Source organism: Rhamphochromis longiceps, linkage group LG2 (genome assembly GCF_057381845.1).
Source record: "Rhamphochromis longiceps isolate RC_006_pf linkage group LG2, R_longiceps_female_GT1.1, whole genome shotgun sequence".
Taxonomy (NCBI): Eukaryota; Metazoa; Chordata; class Actinopteri; order Cichliformes; family Cichlidae; genus Rhamphochromis; species Rhamphochromis longiceps.
The window spans coordinates 34,197,849-34,211,861 of NC_140558.1; the positions used below are offsets into that span (position 1 = coordinate 34,197,849).

A 14,013-nucleotide genomic window follows, 5' to 3' on the forward strand; every position below is an offset into this window, starting at 1 on the left:
ACAGATTAAGGAACTAAAACAGATTTAAAAAACAGTATTTTAATTAGGGGTGTTTTTACGTTTTTCTTCTTTATAAAAAATATGAACGATAACAACGCATAACTCAACTGGACCAAGGTGAAGTTTCTGACTATCGCTTTACATGGTGTTGAAAATCCTGTTTCAAGTATGTGTAGTTGTAACTCATGTAACGAACCAGGAATCTTAACTTGTTCTTTGCAACAATTGTAACGATACAGAGTAAACATTTAATATTCCTACATGATGAGAATACAACAAAAGAAGCATTGGGTTGGTATTACCCCAGGGTACTCATTTTACTTATTTTTAACTAATGCATTACTAGTGTGTTGTCTGCAGTTAGACTTTTGGTCATGTGGTGTCAGTATAATGGAAGCAAAGTCAGGATTAATAGTTTGTCGTTACTGTGTGTATGTTTTAGATGTTTGGACTCATAATTTAAGCACACAAGAAGGAATAGCCTCAGCCACAGTAGCGTGTGATTGAAGGTGAAGGCTTGTCTCTTTTCAACTATCGATCGCGTTTGGTCACAGATTTACAGGCAGATACAGAACAGTGTACCATTCAGCTGGTACGCTAATACTTCGTTTCACCGAAGAGAAACACTTGGTCGCATGGTGTCAGTACAATATCACAAGTCAGCAGTGTGTGACGTTGTCTCATTGTAATGTGGTTCCTCCTCCTGATAAGGCTCTCACTTCGACGTTACCGCATTCTCTTCTGTTCTCATTCTTCCCTGTAACTGCGATCATTTTATTCCTATTTTCTTAAGAACAGGATTGTTTACAGTAGTGAAAAACACTGTGTTCTATCACGACGTCGCGATGTTTTCTGTGATAGATCTTTGAACATTAAGGACAAGACCATGGAACAAAGAAAACGTGAACGAGAAATAGCGAGAGGATATCTGTTTGGATGTGTAGCTGTTGTGCTTTTGTGGACTGTAGCCTCAGCGCAATTAAGGTATTCGATCTCTGAAGAAGTTGAAGACGGAACTATGGTTGGAAACATAGCAAGAGATCTGGGATTAGATAAAAACACGTTGAAAGACCGGAAGTATCGAATTGTTTCAAGTACTGCGGATCCCCTTTTCTACGTGAATCCAAGCGATGGTGGTCTGTATGTGAGCAGAAAGATTGACAGAGAGGAGGTTTGTGCGCAGAGCAGTGCGTGTGTAATAAATGTGAAAACAGTGCTAGAAAACCCGCTGGAGGTCCATTATGTGGAAGTGGAGGTTGTAGATATAAATGACCATGAGCCCATTTTCCACGAAAAAGACAAGAAATTGGAGATTTCAGAGTCAGTGTTGCCCGGAGCACGAATCCAGCTGAAAGCTGCGCTTGATCGAGACATTGGTCAGTTTTCCGTGCAGCAGTATAAACTTAGCAACAACGACCATTTCCGTTTGGAAGTTAAGGATAAAGGAGACGATGGTAAAATACCTATTTTAGTTGTTCAAAAATCTTTAGACAGAGAAATAGCAGGAAGCCATTCACTAATACTGAAGGCCCTGGATGGGGGCAAACCTCCGAAATCAGGTGACATGAATATCCTGGTAAATGTTTTGGATATTAATGATAACGCACCTGCTTTCCCTAAACATGATTATTCTTTTACACTCAGTGAAAATATTCCCCTCGGCACAATAGTCGTACAAGTAAATGCAACGGATTTGGATGATGGGCCTAATGGAGAGATAGTTTACTCATTTAGCAACAGTATGAATCAAAATATATTAAATCTATTTGACATTGATTCAATGACAGGGGAAATAACGGTTAAAAATTTAATAGATTACGAAGAAAGGGACAAATATGAAATAGAAATCCAGGCATCAGATAAAGGTTTCGCTCCTCTTACCACAGAAAAAAGCGTCATAATCAAAATAGTTGATGTGAACGATAACGCACCTGAGATTGAGGTTACTTCGTTTTCAAATTCCATCCCTGAAGATTCCAGGCCTGGAACTACAGTAGCTCTTATTAGTGTAAATGATTTGGATTCTGGTCTTAATGGAAAAGTGATCTGCAGTGTAAATGAAGATGTACCGTTCATTCTATCAACATCCTTAAAAGACAAAATGTTTTCATTAGTGACCAAATCCCCTCTGGACAGAGAGAAACAGTCACAATATGAGTTGACAATAACAGCAAAAGACGCAGGTCAGCCTCCGTTATCATCTGAAAAGACAATAAGCGTTACGGTGTCAGATGTGAATGACAATAGTCCAGAGTTTTCACTCAGCCCATATACTTTCTATGTTACTGAGGGGAATAATCCAGGAGCTTCAGTGTTTTCTATTAAAGCCTCTGATCGTGATGAGAATGACAATGCGCGCATTTCCTATCATATTATTAGAGATGGAAGTGAAGATAATAAAGTCACTTCATTTCTAAACATAAACACTGAAAATGGGGAAATTTTAGCGCTGAAAAGTTTTGATTTTGAAACGCTGAAAACTTTCCAGTTCCAAGTTGTTGCCTCAGACTCTGGAACTCCGTCACTAAGCAACAACGTCACAGTCAACGTCTTCATCCTGGATCAGAACGACAACGCTCCAGTCATCCTGTATCCACTCAGCTCCAACGGTTCTGCTCAAGGTGTGGAGGAGATTCCCCGAAACGTCAACGCAGGACACTTGGTGACTAAAGTCAGAGCCTATGACGCTGATATAGGATATAACGGCTGGTTGCTCTTTTCACTGCAAGAAGTGACTGACCACAGTCTCTTTGCTTTGGACCGCTATACAGGACAGATCAGAACACTTCGCTCATTCACAGAGACAGACGAGGCTGAGCATAAACTGGTAATACTGGTCAAAGACAACGGCAACGTTTCTCTCTCAGCAACAGCTATTGTGATTGTCAAGCTTGTGGAGCCCAAAGAGGCTTTTGCAGCTTCTGATGTTAAAAGTGCGACAAAAGATGATGAGGACAGTAACGTCATATTTTACCTCATGGTAACTTTGGGAGCAGTTTCTGTACTTTTTCTCGTCAGCATCATCGTGCTGATTGCAATGCAGTGCTCCAAATCCACAGACTATACGTCTAAATATCTGCCAGAGACTAATTATGATGGGACACTGTGTCACAGCATCCAGTACAGATCAGGGGAGAAGCGGTACATGCTAGTTGGACCCAGAATGAGTATAGGATCTACTATAGTTCCGGGCAGTCATGCAAATACTCTAGTGCTTCCTCACAGGAGAAGGACATCTGAAGAGGTAAGAGATATTAAACGTTTTTATTTTATTTTACGAAATAAGCATATTTCTATTCATGAATTTGTGATGGCTTAAGAAAGCTTACGTACTCATAACCAGACCTCTTACAGAAAACCCTAATGTGTTTCTGGCAACATATGCAGTATTTTATGTCCTAAAACATTTGTCCACGTTTGTCATATTTTGAAGCTTCTTAACCTGACACTTAGCAGTTTATAATATACTTATGTTTTTCTAATATATGTAAATATCAGTCCTTACGCAACCACCTTAATGGGCCGTAGTTTTCCTTGTCGTTTGTAATTGCTGTCCATGGTGCTGAAAAGGATTCCCATGCTTTCTCTGTTCCTCGAATATTACAAGTACAAAAAGAAAACCTACAGTTTGTAGATCATTTAACGTATTGTTTTGGCTTTAGAAAATAACGTTAGATCATTTTCTGAAAGGCCGTGTTTTTGTTTTTTGGGGGTTTTGTTTATTAGGGGAAGCATTGAGATCTCTTATTGACTCTGGACACCACGTCTTTATCTTGTCTTGTGGCGTGACAGTATGAGTTGTAGCCAAGTATAAAACAATTTCGCATTAAACAGATGTGATAAAAACTGGACGAATTCTCTGCTGTGAGACACCTGCTCGCATGGTGTCAGTGCGATAACAAAAATCAGCAGCTCAAGATATTGTCGTCATAGCTTTGTAATCAGTCCTCCTCACACCAGCCTCAGTACAACATTAGCGCAGTTTTTCTGTTCTTATTCTAGTCTGCGTTTGCCTCATTTTACCTGTTTAAAAAGGGAGTATTTGTAATCAGGTAACCCCTGGAGTCGTTTTAAACGTCAAAAAACTATTTGTGATGGATTACTGGTGATTTTGGATAGGACCATGGAACAAAGAAAACGCCAGTCGGAAATGAGGAGAGGATGTCTGGTAGGATGTGTAGCTGCTGTGCTTTTGTGGACTGTAGCCTCAGCGCAATTACGATATTCGATCTCTGAAGAAGTTAAAAAAGGAACTATAGTTGGAAACATAGCAAGAGATCTGGGATTAGATAAAAACACGTTGAAAGACCGGAAGTATCGGATTGTTTCAAGTAACGATGATCCCCTTTTCTACGTGAATCCAAACGATGGCGTTCTGTATGTGAGTCGGAAGATTGACAGAGAAGAGGTGTGCGTGCAGAGCAGTGCGTGTGTGATAAATGTGAAAACAGTGCTAGAAACCCCACTGGAGGTCCACTATGTTGAAGTGGAAGTTTTGGATGTAAATGACCATTCACCTACTTTTTCGGAAAATAGTGCTACACTGGAGATTTCAGAGTCAGTGTTGCCCGGGACACGATTTCAGCTGAAAGCCGCCCGGGATCGAGACAGTGGTCAGTTTTCAGTGCAGCGATATATAATTAGCAACAACGAACATTTCCGTTTGGAGGTTAAGGATAAACGAGATGACGTAAAAATACCAATTTTAGTTGTTCAAAAATCTTTAGACAGGGAAACGGCAAGAAGCCATTCACTAATACTGGCAGCACTTGATGGGGGTAAACCACCAAAATCTGGTAACATGAATATTCTCGTAAATGTTTTGGATGTTAATGATAACGCGCCTATTTTTTCTAAAGACGTTTATTCAGTGACACTAAATGAAAATGTTCAGGTAGGAACACCAATTATTCAGGTAAATGCAACAGACTTGGATGATGGCCCTAACGGAGATGTGGTTTACTCATTTAGCAACAGTATGCATCAAAACATATTAAGCATTATTGATATTAATTCACTAACAGGACAATTAACTGTTAAAGGTTTAATAGATTATGAGGAGCAGGACGGATATGAAATAGAAATCCAGGCATCAGATAGAGGCCTGGCTCCTCTAACCACAGAAAAAAGTGTAAATATTAAGATAATTGATGTGAATGATAACGCACCTGAGATTGAGGTAACATCATTTTCAAGCTCAATACCAGAAGATTCCAGGCCTGGAACTACAGTAGCTCTTATTAGTGTAAATGATTTGGACTCTGGTCTTAATGGAAAAGTGATCTGCAGTGTAAATGAAGATGTACCGTTCATTCTATCAACATCCTTAAAAGACAAAATGTTTTCATTAGTGACCAAATCCCCTCTGGACAGAGAGAAACAGTCACAATACGAGTTGACAATAACAGCAAAAGACGCAGGTCAGCCTCCGTTATCATCTGAAAAGACAATAAGCGTTACGGTGTCAGATGTGAATGACAACAGTCCAGAGTTTTCACTCAGCCCATATACTTTCTATGTTACTGAGGGGAATAATCCAGGAGCTTCAGTGTTTTCTGTTAAAGCCTCTGATCGTGATGAGAATGACAATGCGCGCATTTCCTATCATATTATTAGAGATGGAAGTGAAGATAATAAAGTCACTTCATTTCTAAACATAAACACTGAAAATGGGGAAATTTTAGCTCTGAAAAGTTTTGATTTTGAAACACTGAAAACTTTCCAGTTCCAAGTTGTTGCCTCAGACTCTGGAACTCCGTCACTAAGCAACAACGTCACAGTCAACGTCTTCATCCTGGATCAGAACGACAACGCTCCAGTCATCCTGTATCCACTCAGCTCCAACGGTTCTGCTCAAGGTGTGGAGGAGATTCCTCGAAACGTCAACGCAGGACACTTGGTGACTAAAGTCAGAGCCTATGACGCTGATATAGGATATAACGGCTGGTTGCTCTTTTCACTGCAAGAAGTGACTGACCACAGTCTCTTTGCTTTGGACCGCTATACAGGACAGATCAGAACACTTCGCTCATTCACAGAGACAGACGAGGCTGAGCATAAATTGCTCATACTGGTCAAAGACAACGGCAACGTTTCTCTCTCAGCAACAGCTACTGTGATTGTCAAACTTGTGGAGCCCAAAGAGGCTTTTGCAGCTTCTGATGTTAAAAGTGCAGCAAAAGATGATGAGGACAGTAATGTCATATTTTACCTCATGATAACTTTGGGAGCAGTTTCTGTACTTTTTCTCGTCAGCATCGTGGTGCTGATTGCAATGCAGTGCTCCAAATCCACAGACTATACTTCTAAATATCTGCCAGAGACTAATTATGATGGGACACTGTGTCACAGCATCCAGTACAGATCAGGGGAGAAGCGGTACATGCTAGTTGGACCCAGAATGAGTATAGGATCTACCATAGTACCTGGCAGCCATGCAAATACACTAGTGCTTCCCGACAGGAGGAGAGCGTCCGAGGAGGTAAGACATTTGCGTCACATTTCCTGGTCTCAATCCTTCCTTACATTTGTTTTATTAGTAGCGCGTCTGGAATGAAATTAATGGCATGCTTCGTAACGAAATAACCATTTAAGACGACAAGGTCGTGAATATTTACTATTCTTAAAGTAATCAAAAAACAACTTTTGCAATTTGTCTTTGAACAGTGATGAACGTGGGATTTTTTTTCCCACAATCTCCACTGTTTTCTCTTCTTTTCCGTTTCCTTCTCTTCTATTCCCAACCTTCTTTTGCTTAAAACACTGGCATAAATGAAATAAGGAGCCTGAGCAATCCAAAAGCCTCAGCATGTGTCAGGCAGCACTGTAGTGCACAGCATTAGCAGTTCTTTATTGGACTCGCTTGATTGAGTTTCTATTGAACTGAAATATTTTTTTATACTTACTGATGTTAACGCAGCGTGTTGACTCATATCACTTTATTTTGTCGTGTAATAACTGTTTCTTGTATAATGTTATGCCGACCCTTCTGATGTTTTTGAGATTTGTGTCACTTTTTTTGTCAAACATGAAAAAAATCTGTTATAATATTTTTCCCTGCAGTGAGAACGCAGATCGCGTGGTGTCAGTGTAATCCAAACAGGAAGCCTTGCACGAGTTTCCCACCAGGGTTGTTTGGTTCCATTTCTTTTTTCGCGGCCGTTGTTGAGCTTACTACCGTGTTTCTTTGGCATTATGTCCCTCATTGTAGACAGAAGATGAGTATTTTCATATAAGGAACGTTTGGATTTTGTCGTTATGTTGCAGCAATCGATTATCTGAAGACATACTTGTGATCTAGGGTGTAACCATGGAACAAAGAAGACACGAGAGGCGAAGTGGGAGAGGATCTTTCCTTAGCTGCATGGCTGCTGTGCTTTTGTGCACTGTGGCTTCGGCGCAGATGCGATATTCTGTCTCGGAGGAGGTTAACGAAGGGACTGTGGTAGGAAACATCGCAAAAGATCTGGGAATAGATAAAAGCACATTAAAAGAGAGAAAGTATCGGATTGTTAATAGTGATGTAGATCCGCTTTTCCATGTAAATCCAAATGACGGTATCCTGTATGTGAGTCGGAAGATTGACAGAGAAGAGGTGTGCGCGGAGAGCACTTCGTGTTTAATAAATCTGAAAACTGTACTAGAAAACCCGCTGGAGATACATTACGTTGCAGTGGAGGTGTTGGATGTAAATGACCACTCTCCTCGTTTTCCACAGGAAGAGAAAAGGCTGGAAATTTCAGAGTCTGCGTTACCCGGTGTACGTATACCGTTACAGCCCGCACGAGATCCAGACGGCGGTCCTTTTACCATTCAGCAGTATAAACTTAGCTCAAACGACCACTTTCGGTTAGAAGTAAAGGATAAGGGAGAAGATGGGAAAATACCAATATTAATTGTGCAGAAATCTTTGGATAGGGAAGCAGCGGGAACCCATTCATTAGCACTGACGGCCCTGGATGGGGGCAAACCTGCTAAATCTGGAGAGATGACAATTCTAATATATGTTTTGGACATTAATGATAACGCACCTGTTTTCTCCCAAGATGTTTATTCTGTTACGCTTAATGAAAATGCTCCTGTAGGTACAGTAGTCGTCCAAGTGAATGCAACGGATTTAGATGACAGTCAAAACGGAGATATCGTTTACTCATTTAGCAGTGTTGTTCATCCTAGGTTATTGAAGCTTTTTGACATAAACCCTGTGACAGGTGAGATAACTGTAAAAGGGCAGATAGACTATGAGGAGAAGGATAAATATGAAATTGATATTCAAGCTTCAGATAAAGGTCTTGCTCCTCTATCAACACAAAAGAGTGTAAATATTAAGATAGTTGATGTGAATGACAATGCGCCTGAGATTGAAGTTACTTCATTTTCAAGCTCAATCCCAGAAGATTCCAGACCAGGAACTACAGTAGCTATTATAAGTGTAAATGATTTGGATTCTGGTCTTAATGGAAAAGTCATTAGTTCCTTAGGTGACGATGTTCCGTTTGCATTGTCACCATCTTTACAGGACAAAATGTATTCATTAGTGACCAAATCTCCTCTGGACAGAGAGAAACAGTCACAATACGAGTTGACAATAACGGCAAAAGACGCAGGTCAGCCTCCGTTATCATCTGAAAAGACAATAAGTGTTACGGTGTCCGATGTGAATGACAACAGTCCAGAGTTTTCACTCAGCCCATATACTTTCTATGTTACTGAGGGGAACAGTCCAGGAGCTTCAGTGTTTTCTGTTAAAGCCTCTGATCGTGATGAGAATGACAATGCGCGCATTTCCTATCATATTATCAGAGACGGAAGTGAAGAGAATAAATTCACTTCATTTCTAAACATAAACTCTGAAAATGGGGAAATTTTAGCACTGAAAAGTTTTGACTTTGAAACGATGAAAACTTTCCAGTTCCAAGTTGTTGCCTCAGATTCTGGAACTCCGTCACTAAGCAACAATGTCACAGTCAACGTCTTCATCCTGGATCAGAACGACAACGCTCCAGTCATCCTGTATCCACTCAGCTCCAACGGTTCTGCTCAAGGTGTGGAGGAGATTCCCCGAAACGTCAACGCAGGACACTTGGTGACTAAAGTCAGAGCCTATGACGCTGATATAGGATATAACGGCTGGTTGCTCTTTTCACTGCAGGAAGTGACTGACCACAGTCTCTTTGCTTTGGACCGCTATACGGGACAGATCAGAACACTTCGCTCATTCACAGAGACAGACGAGGCTGAGCATAAACTACTCATACTGGTCAAAGACAACGGCAACGTTTCTCTCTCAGCAACAGCTACTGTGATTGTCAAACTTGTGGAGCCCAAAGAGGCTTTTGCAGCTTCTGATGTTAAAAGTGCAGCAAAAGTTACTGATGAGGACAGTAACGTCATATTTTACCTCATGATAACTTTGGGAGCAGTTTCTGTACTTTTTCTCATAAGTATCATAGTGTTGATTGCAATGCAGTGCTCCAAATCCACAGACTATACTTCTAAATATCTGCCAGAGACTAATTATGATGGGACACTGTGTCACAGCATCCAGTACAGATCAGGAGAGAAGCGGTACATGCTCGTTGGACCCAGAATGAGTATAGGATCTACTATAGTACCAGGAAGCCATGCAAATACTTTAGTGCTTCCTGATAGGAGAAAGACATCTGAGGTAAGGCATATTTAAAGAACCTTTTTCCCAAAACCTACTCTAAATGCATCAATATGCACCAGGCACAAACTGATTTGTTTAGTGTGAACCTTTATTTTATGACAAATGTATGTCAGAAAAAAGACATTACTATTTCAACACAGCCTAACAAAAAAACAAGAAAGAAAGAAAGAAAGAAAGAAAGAAAGAAAGAAAGAAAGAAAGAAAGAAAGAAAGAAAGAAAGAAAGAAAGAAAGAAAGAAAGAAAGAAAGAAAGAAAGAAAGAAAGAAAGAAAGAAAGAAAGAAAGATTTTTTTTTTAATTTACCTGAATAGGTTTCACTGAGTCTGACTGAGTTGGATAACTTTTTAGTCAAAATGATGACGAGATTGTGATCATGGTAAAACTAAGAATTCTTTTGATGATTTGGCATGACATGGATTTGCTGCTTTTAAGTAGAACTTTTAACATTATGCACAATACTGTTTATTTCTTTGACCAAGCATACTCTATGGTATATACTTTTCTATGGCCTTAGCATACTTTTAGAAAAAGGGGTACTCATTTGTTTACCTTGGCAAACTTTGTGTGTTGGTCATTACATTTTCCTTTATGATTAGGCGGTTAGTAGGTCTCAGTTGCTTGAATTGGACAAGAACAAATAGACGAAACGTCATTGTCTGTCTTTTCATGCTGTCTTCATGTCCTTTTTCTTGAACATTATCTTTCATAACCCAAGATGACCATATTTTCTCTGGTAGTAGCAGATAAGATCAGTCTGCAAACAAAACTGACTGAATGTATTGTAGCAATAGACTACAAAAAGTTAAAATTCCTCTGGTGACTTGTGTAGGAAATGTAATATTGTCAGAAAATGTAGCTAGAAATTCTTGAAGTTTATGGCATGTGCTGTCCATGGTCCTGACCATGTTTATGCTCACTTCACAGTAAACAATCCCAACAGAGCTCTATTAGCTGTAACTGATATGATATATAAATCAAATTTAATGACATGAAGTAATTTAATTTACTGGTCATTTAGAGGGAATCTTCTCCACACTTTCAGATACTTTTTTTCTTTGAGCGTTTTTTCAAGAGTGCACTACCTTATCATTTATTTACAAATACCCCTCAATTTATGTCGAAAACTTCAAAATAAGAATAACACATGAGTTTGATCTTTCGATTTAAGTTTCACATAGTTCTGATTTTCTGTAGTGATTGTTTTGCTCACAAGGTGTCAGTATAGTGAAAAGAGACAGCATTAAATGTGTTTTCTATCGTTGCATTTTGATTGAGCCTCTTGATAGCGTCCCGGTTTGGATATTAAAGCAGTCGTTTCTGAGCTTGGGAATACGCTGTTCGTGCTTATGACTGTTTTAGGAAAAGGGTGATTGTTCTTTACTCATGGACGATTTGTATTGGATCGCTGCAGTGCTGGATTGCCCTTATAAGTGACACTGATGCTTTCGGGTGTAACCATGGAACAAAGAGGACATGAGAAAGGAATGGGGAGACGACGCGATGTCATCTGCATTGTTGTCCTGTTTTTGTGGAGCTTGGCGTCGGCACAATTAAGGTATTCAATCTCAGAGGAAACTAACGAGGGAACGGTTGTTGGAAACATCGCAAAAGATCTAGGATTAGATAAAAGCACACTGAAAACAAGGAAGTACAGGATTGTTTCTAGCGGTGCTGAACCCCTTTTCCACGTAAATCAGAACGATGGTATCCTGTATGTGAGCCGAAAGATCGACAGAGAAGAGGTGTGCGCGAAGAGCAGTACGTGTGTGATAAATGTTAAAACTGTGCTAGAAAATCCACTGGAGGTCCATTACGTAGGAGTAGATGTGCTAGATATAAATGACCATGCTCCAGTTTTTCCAGAGGAAAATAAAATACTGGAGATTTCAGAATCCGTTCTACCCGGAGCACGATTTCAGTTAAAACCTTCACGGGATCTAGACAGTGGTCAGTTTTCTGTGCAGCAGTATAAACTTAACCACAACGACCACTTCCGTTTGGAAGTGAGGGATAAAGGAGATGATGGTAAAATACCTATACTGGTTTTACAAAAAGCACTAGATAGGGAAGCAGCGCACATTCACTCATTGGTGCTAACGGCACTAGATGGGGGGAAGCCACCAAAATCTGGAGACATGAACATTTTGGTAAATGTTTTGGATGTGAATGATAACACGCCCATTTTCTCAAAAGATCTTTATTCGGTTAAGCTCAATGAAAATGCTCCTGTAGGTACAGAAGTCATACAAGTGAATGCAACTGATCCAGATCACAGTCAGAACGGAGAGGTAGTTTACTCATTTGGCAACAGTGTGAGTAATAATGTGTTTAACCTTTTTGATATTGACCAGTCAACAGGAAAGATAACTGTAAAAGGTCTGCTAGATTATGAGCAAAAGGATAAATATGAGATTGAAATTCAGGCGTCAGATAGAGGTTCGGCTCCGTTAACTACGGAAAAGAGTGTAATTATTAAGATTGTTGATGTAAATGATAACGCACCGGAGATTGAGGTTACTTCATTTTCAAGCTCTATCCCAGAAGATTCCAGACCTGGAACTACAGTAGCTCTTATCAGTGTAAATGATTTGGACTCTGGAGTCAATGGAAAAGTCATTTGTTCATTAGGTGACGATGTTCCGTTTGCATTGTCACCATCTTTACAGGACAAAATGTATTCATTAGTGACCAAATCTCCTCTGGACAGAGAGAAACAGTCACAATACGAGTTGACAATAACGGCAAAAGACGCAGGTCAGCCACAGTTATCATCTGAAAAGACAATAAGCGTTACGGTGTCAGATGTGAATGACAACAGTCCAGAGTTTTCACTCAGCCCATATACTTTCTATGTTACTGAGGGGAATAATCCAGGAGCTTCGGTGTTTTCTGTTAAAGCCTCTGATCGTGATGAGAATGACAATGCGCGCATTTCCTATCATATTATCAGAGACGGAAGTGAAGATAATAAAGTCACTTCATTTCTAAACATGAACTCTGAAAATGGGGAAATTTTAGCGCTGAAAGGTTTTGACTTTGAATCGCTGAAAACTTTCCAATTCCAAGTTGTTGCCTCAGATTCTGGAACTCCATCACTAAGCAACAATGTCACAGTCAACGTCTTCATCCTGGATCAGAACGACAACGCTCCAGTCATCCTGTATCCACTCAGCTCCAACGGCTCGACTAAAGGCGTGGAGGAGATTCCCCGAAACGTCAACGCAGGACACTTGGTGACTAAAGTCAGAGCCTATGACGCTGATATAGGATATAACGGCTGGTTGCTCTTTTCACTGCAAGAAGTGACTGACCACAGTCTCTTTGCTTTGGACCGCTATACAGGACAGATCAGAACACTTCGCTCATTCACAGAGACAGACGAGGCTGAGCATAAACTGCTCATACTGGTCAAAGACAACGGCAACGTTTCTCTCTCAGCAACAGCTACTGTGATTGTCAAACTTGTGGAGCCCAAAGAGGCTTTTGCAGCTTCTGATGTTAAAAGTGCAGCAAAAGATGATGAGGACAGTAATGTCATATTTTACCTCATGATAACTTTGGGCGCAGTTTCTGTGCTTTTTCTCATAAGCATCATCGTGCTGATTGCAATGCAGTGCTCCAAATCCACAGACTATACTTCTAAATATCTGCCAGAGACTAATTATGATGGGACACTGTGTCACAGCATCCAGTACAGATCAGGAGAGAAGCGGTACATGTTAGTTGGACCCAGAATGAGTATAGGATCTACTATAGTACCTGGGAGTCATGCAAATACTCTAGTGCTACCTGATCGGAGACGAGCATCTGAAGAGGTAAGACATTTATGTTAGAGAACGCAATAGTTTGCAGTCATATTACTTCATTCACCTTCTATAACTTCACAGAAAGGCATTTGGACCAGCCGTTATTCACTGTCCGTTTTCTTGAGATAGTATTCATATCCCGATTAGAAAATTATTTTAAAAATAAATTTAAATACTATAAATATTTTGTATAAAAATATCAGACTATTAGTATTTAAAGTTATTATCTGGAAACATCTAACGTTTTTCAGAATCTAATTATACTGTCTCTACTTAGAACCTTCTAATTAGCTAATGAGGAAAAGTGATTTTCAGATTCCTCTAAGCCTGTAAGTCAAAGTAAATAAAGATGCTCCTTTAGAATTACCTGGAAACAGCTGCAGTATTTTGACTTTCTTGCAATACACAACGAATTCGCACGGTGTCAGTGTGCTGGCAAAAGACAGACTGTATCTTGTCGTCATTGCATTAGGGTTCCACATTTTTATTATCTCCTGGGTTCCCTACAGACAGAATAAGTTGAATGGATGCTGCGAT

At 40.0% G+C, this 14,013-nt stretch overlaps 2 protein-coding genes and 1 pseudogene across 2 annotated transcripts in view; all 3 read left to right on the forward strand.

Annotated features, from left to right (window-relative positions):
* The first annotated feature begins 739 nt into the window (after positions 1 to 739).
* On the forward strand, positions 740 to 7,281 carry LOC146677662 (uncharacterized). The gene is made up of 3 exons (XM_085380041.1): positions 740 to 3,260; positions 4,053 to 6,481; positions 7,267 to 7,281. Exons 1-3 carry the CDS (start codon positions 887 to 889, stop codon positions 7,279 to 7,281), a joined length of 4,818 nt encoding a protein of 1,605 aa, XP_085236167.1. The 5' UTR covers positions 740 to 886.
* Positions 7,282 to 7,309: 28 nt separating this feature from the next.
* LOC146677663 (protocadherin alpha-C2-like) overlaps positions 7,310 to 14,013 on the forward strand; it is a 139,619-nt gene continuing 132,915 nt past the window's right edge. The window contains exon 1 of the mRNA XM_085424707.1: positions 7,310 to 9,667. Within this exon, the coding sequence (XP_085280833.1) occupies positions 7,310 to 9,667 (2,358 nt within the window). The remainder of the gene's footprint in view (positions 9,668 to 14,013) is intronic.
* On the forward strand, positions 11,128 to 13,503 carry LOC146677664 (protocadherin alpha-8 pseudogene; annotated as a pseudogene).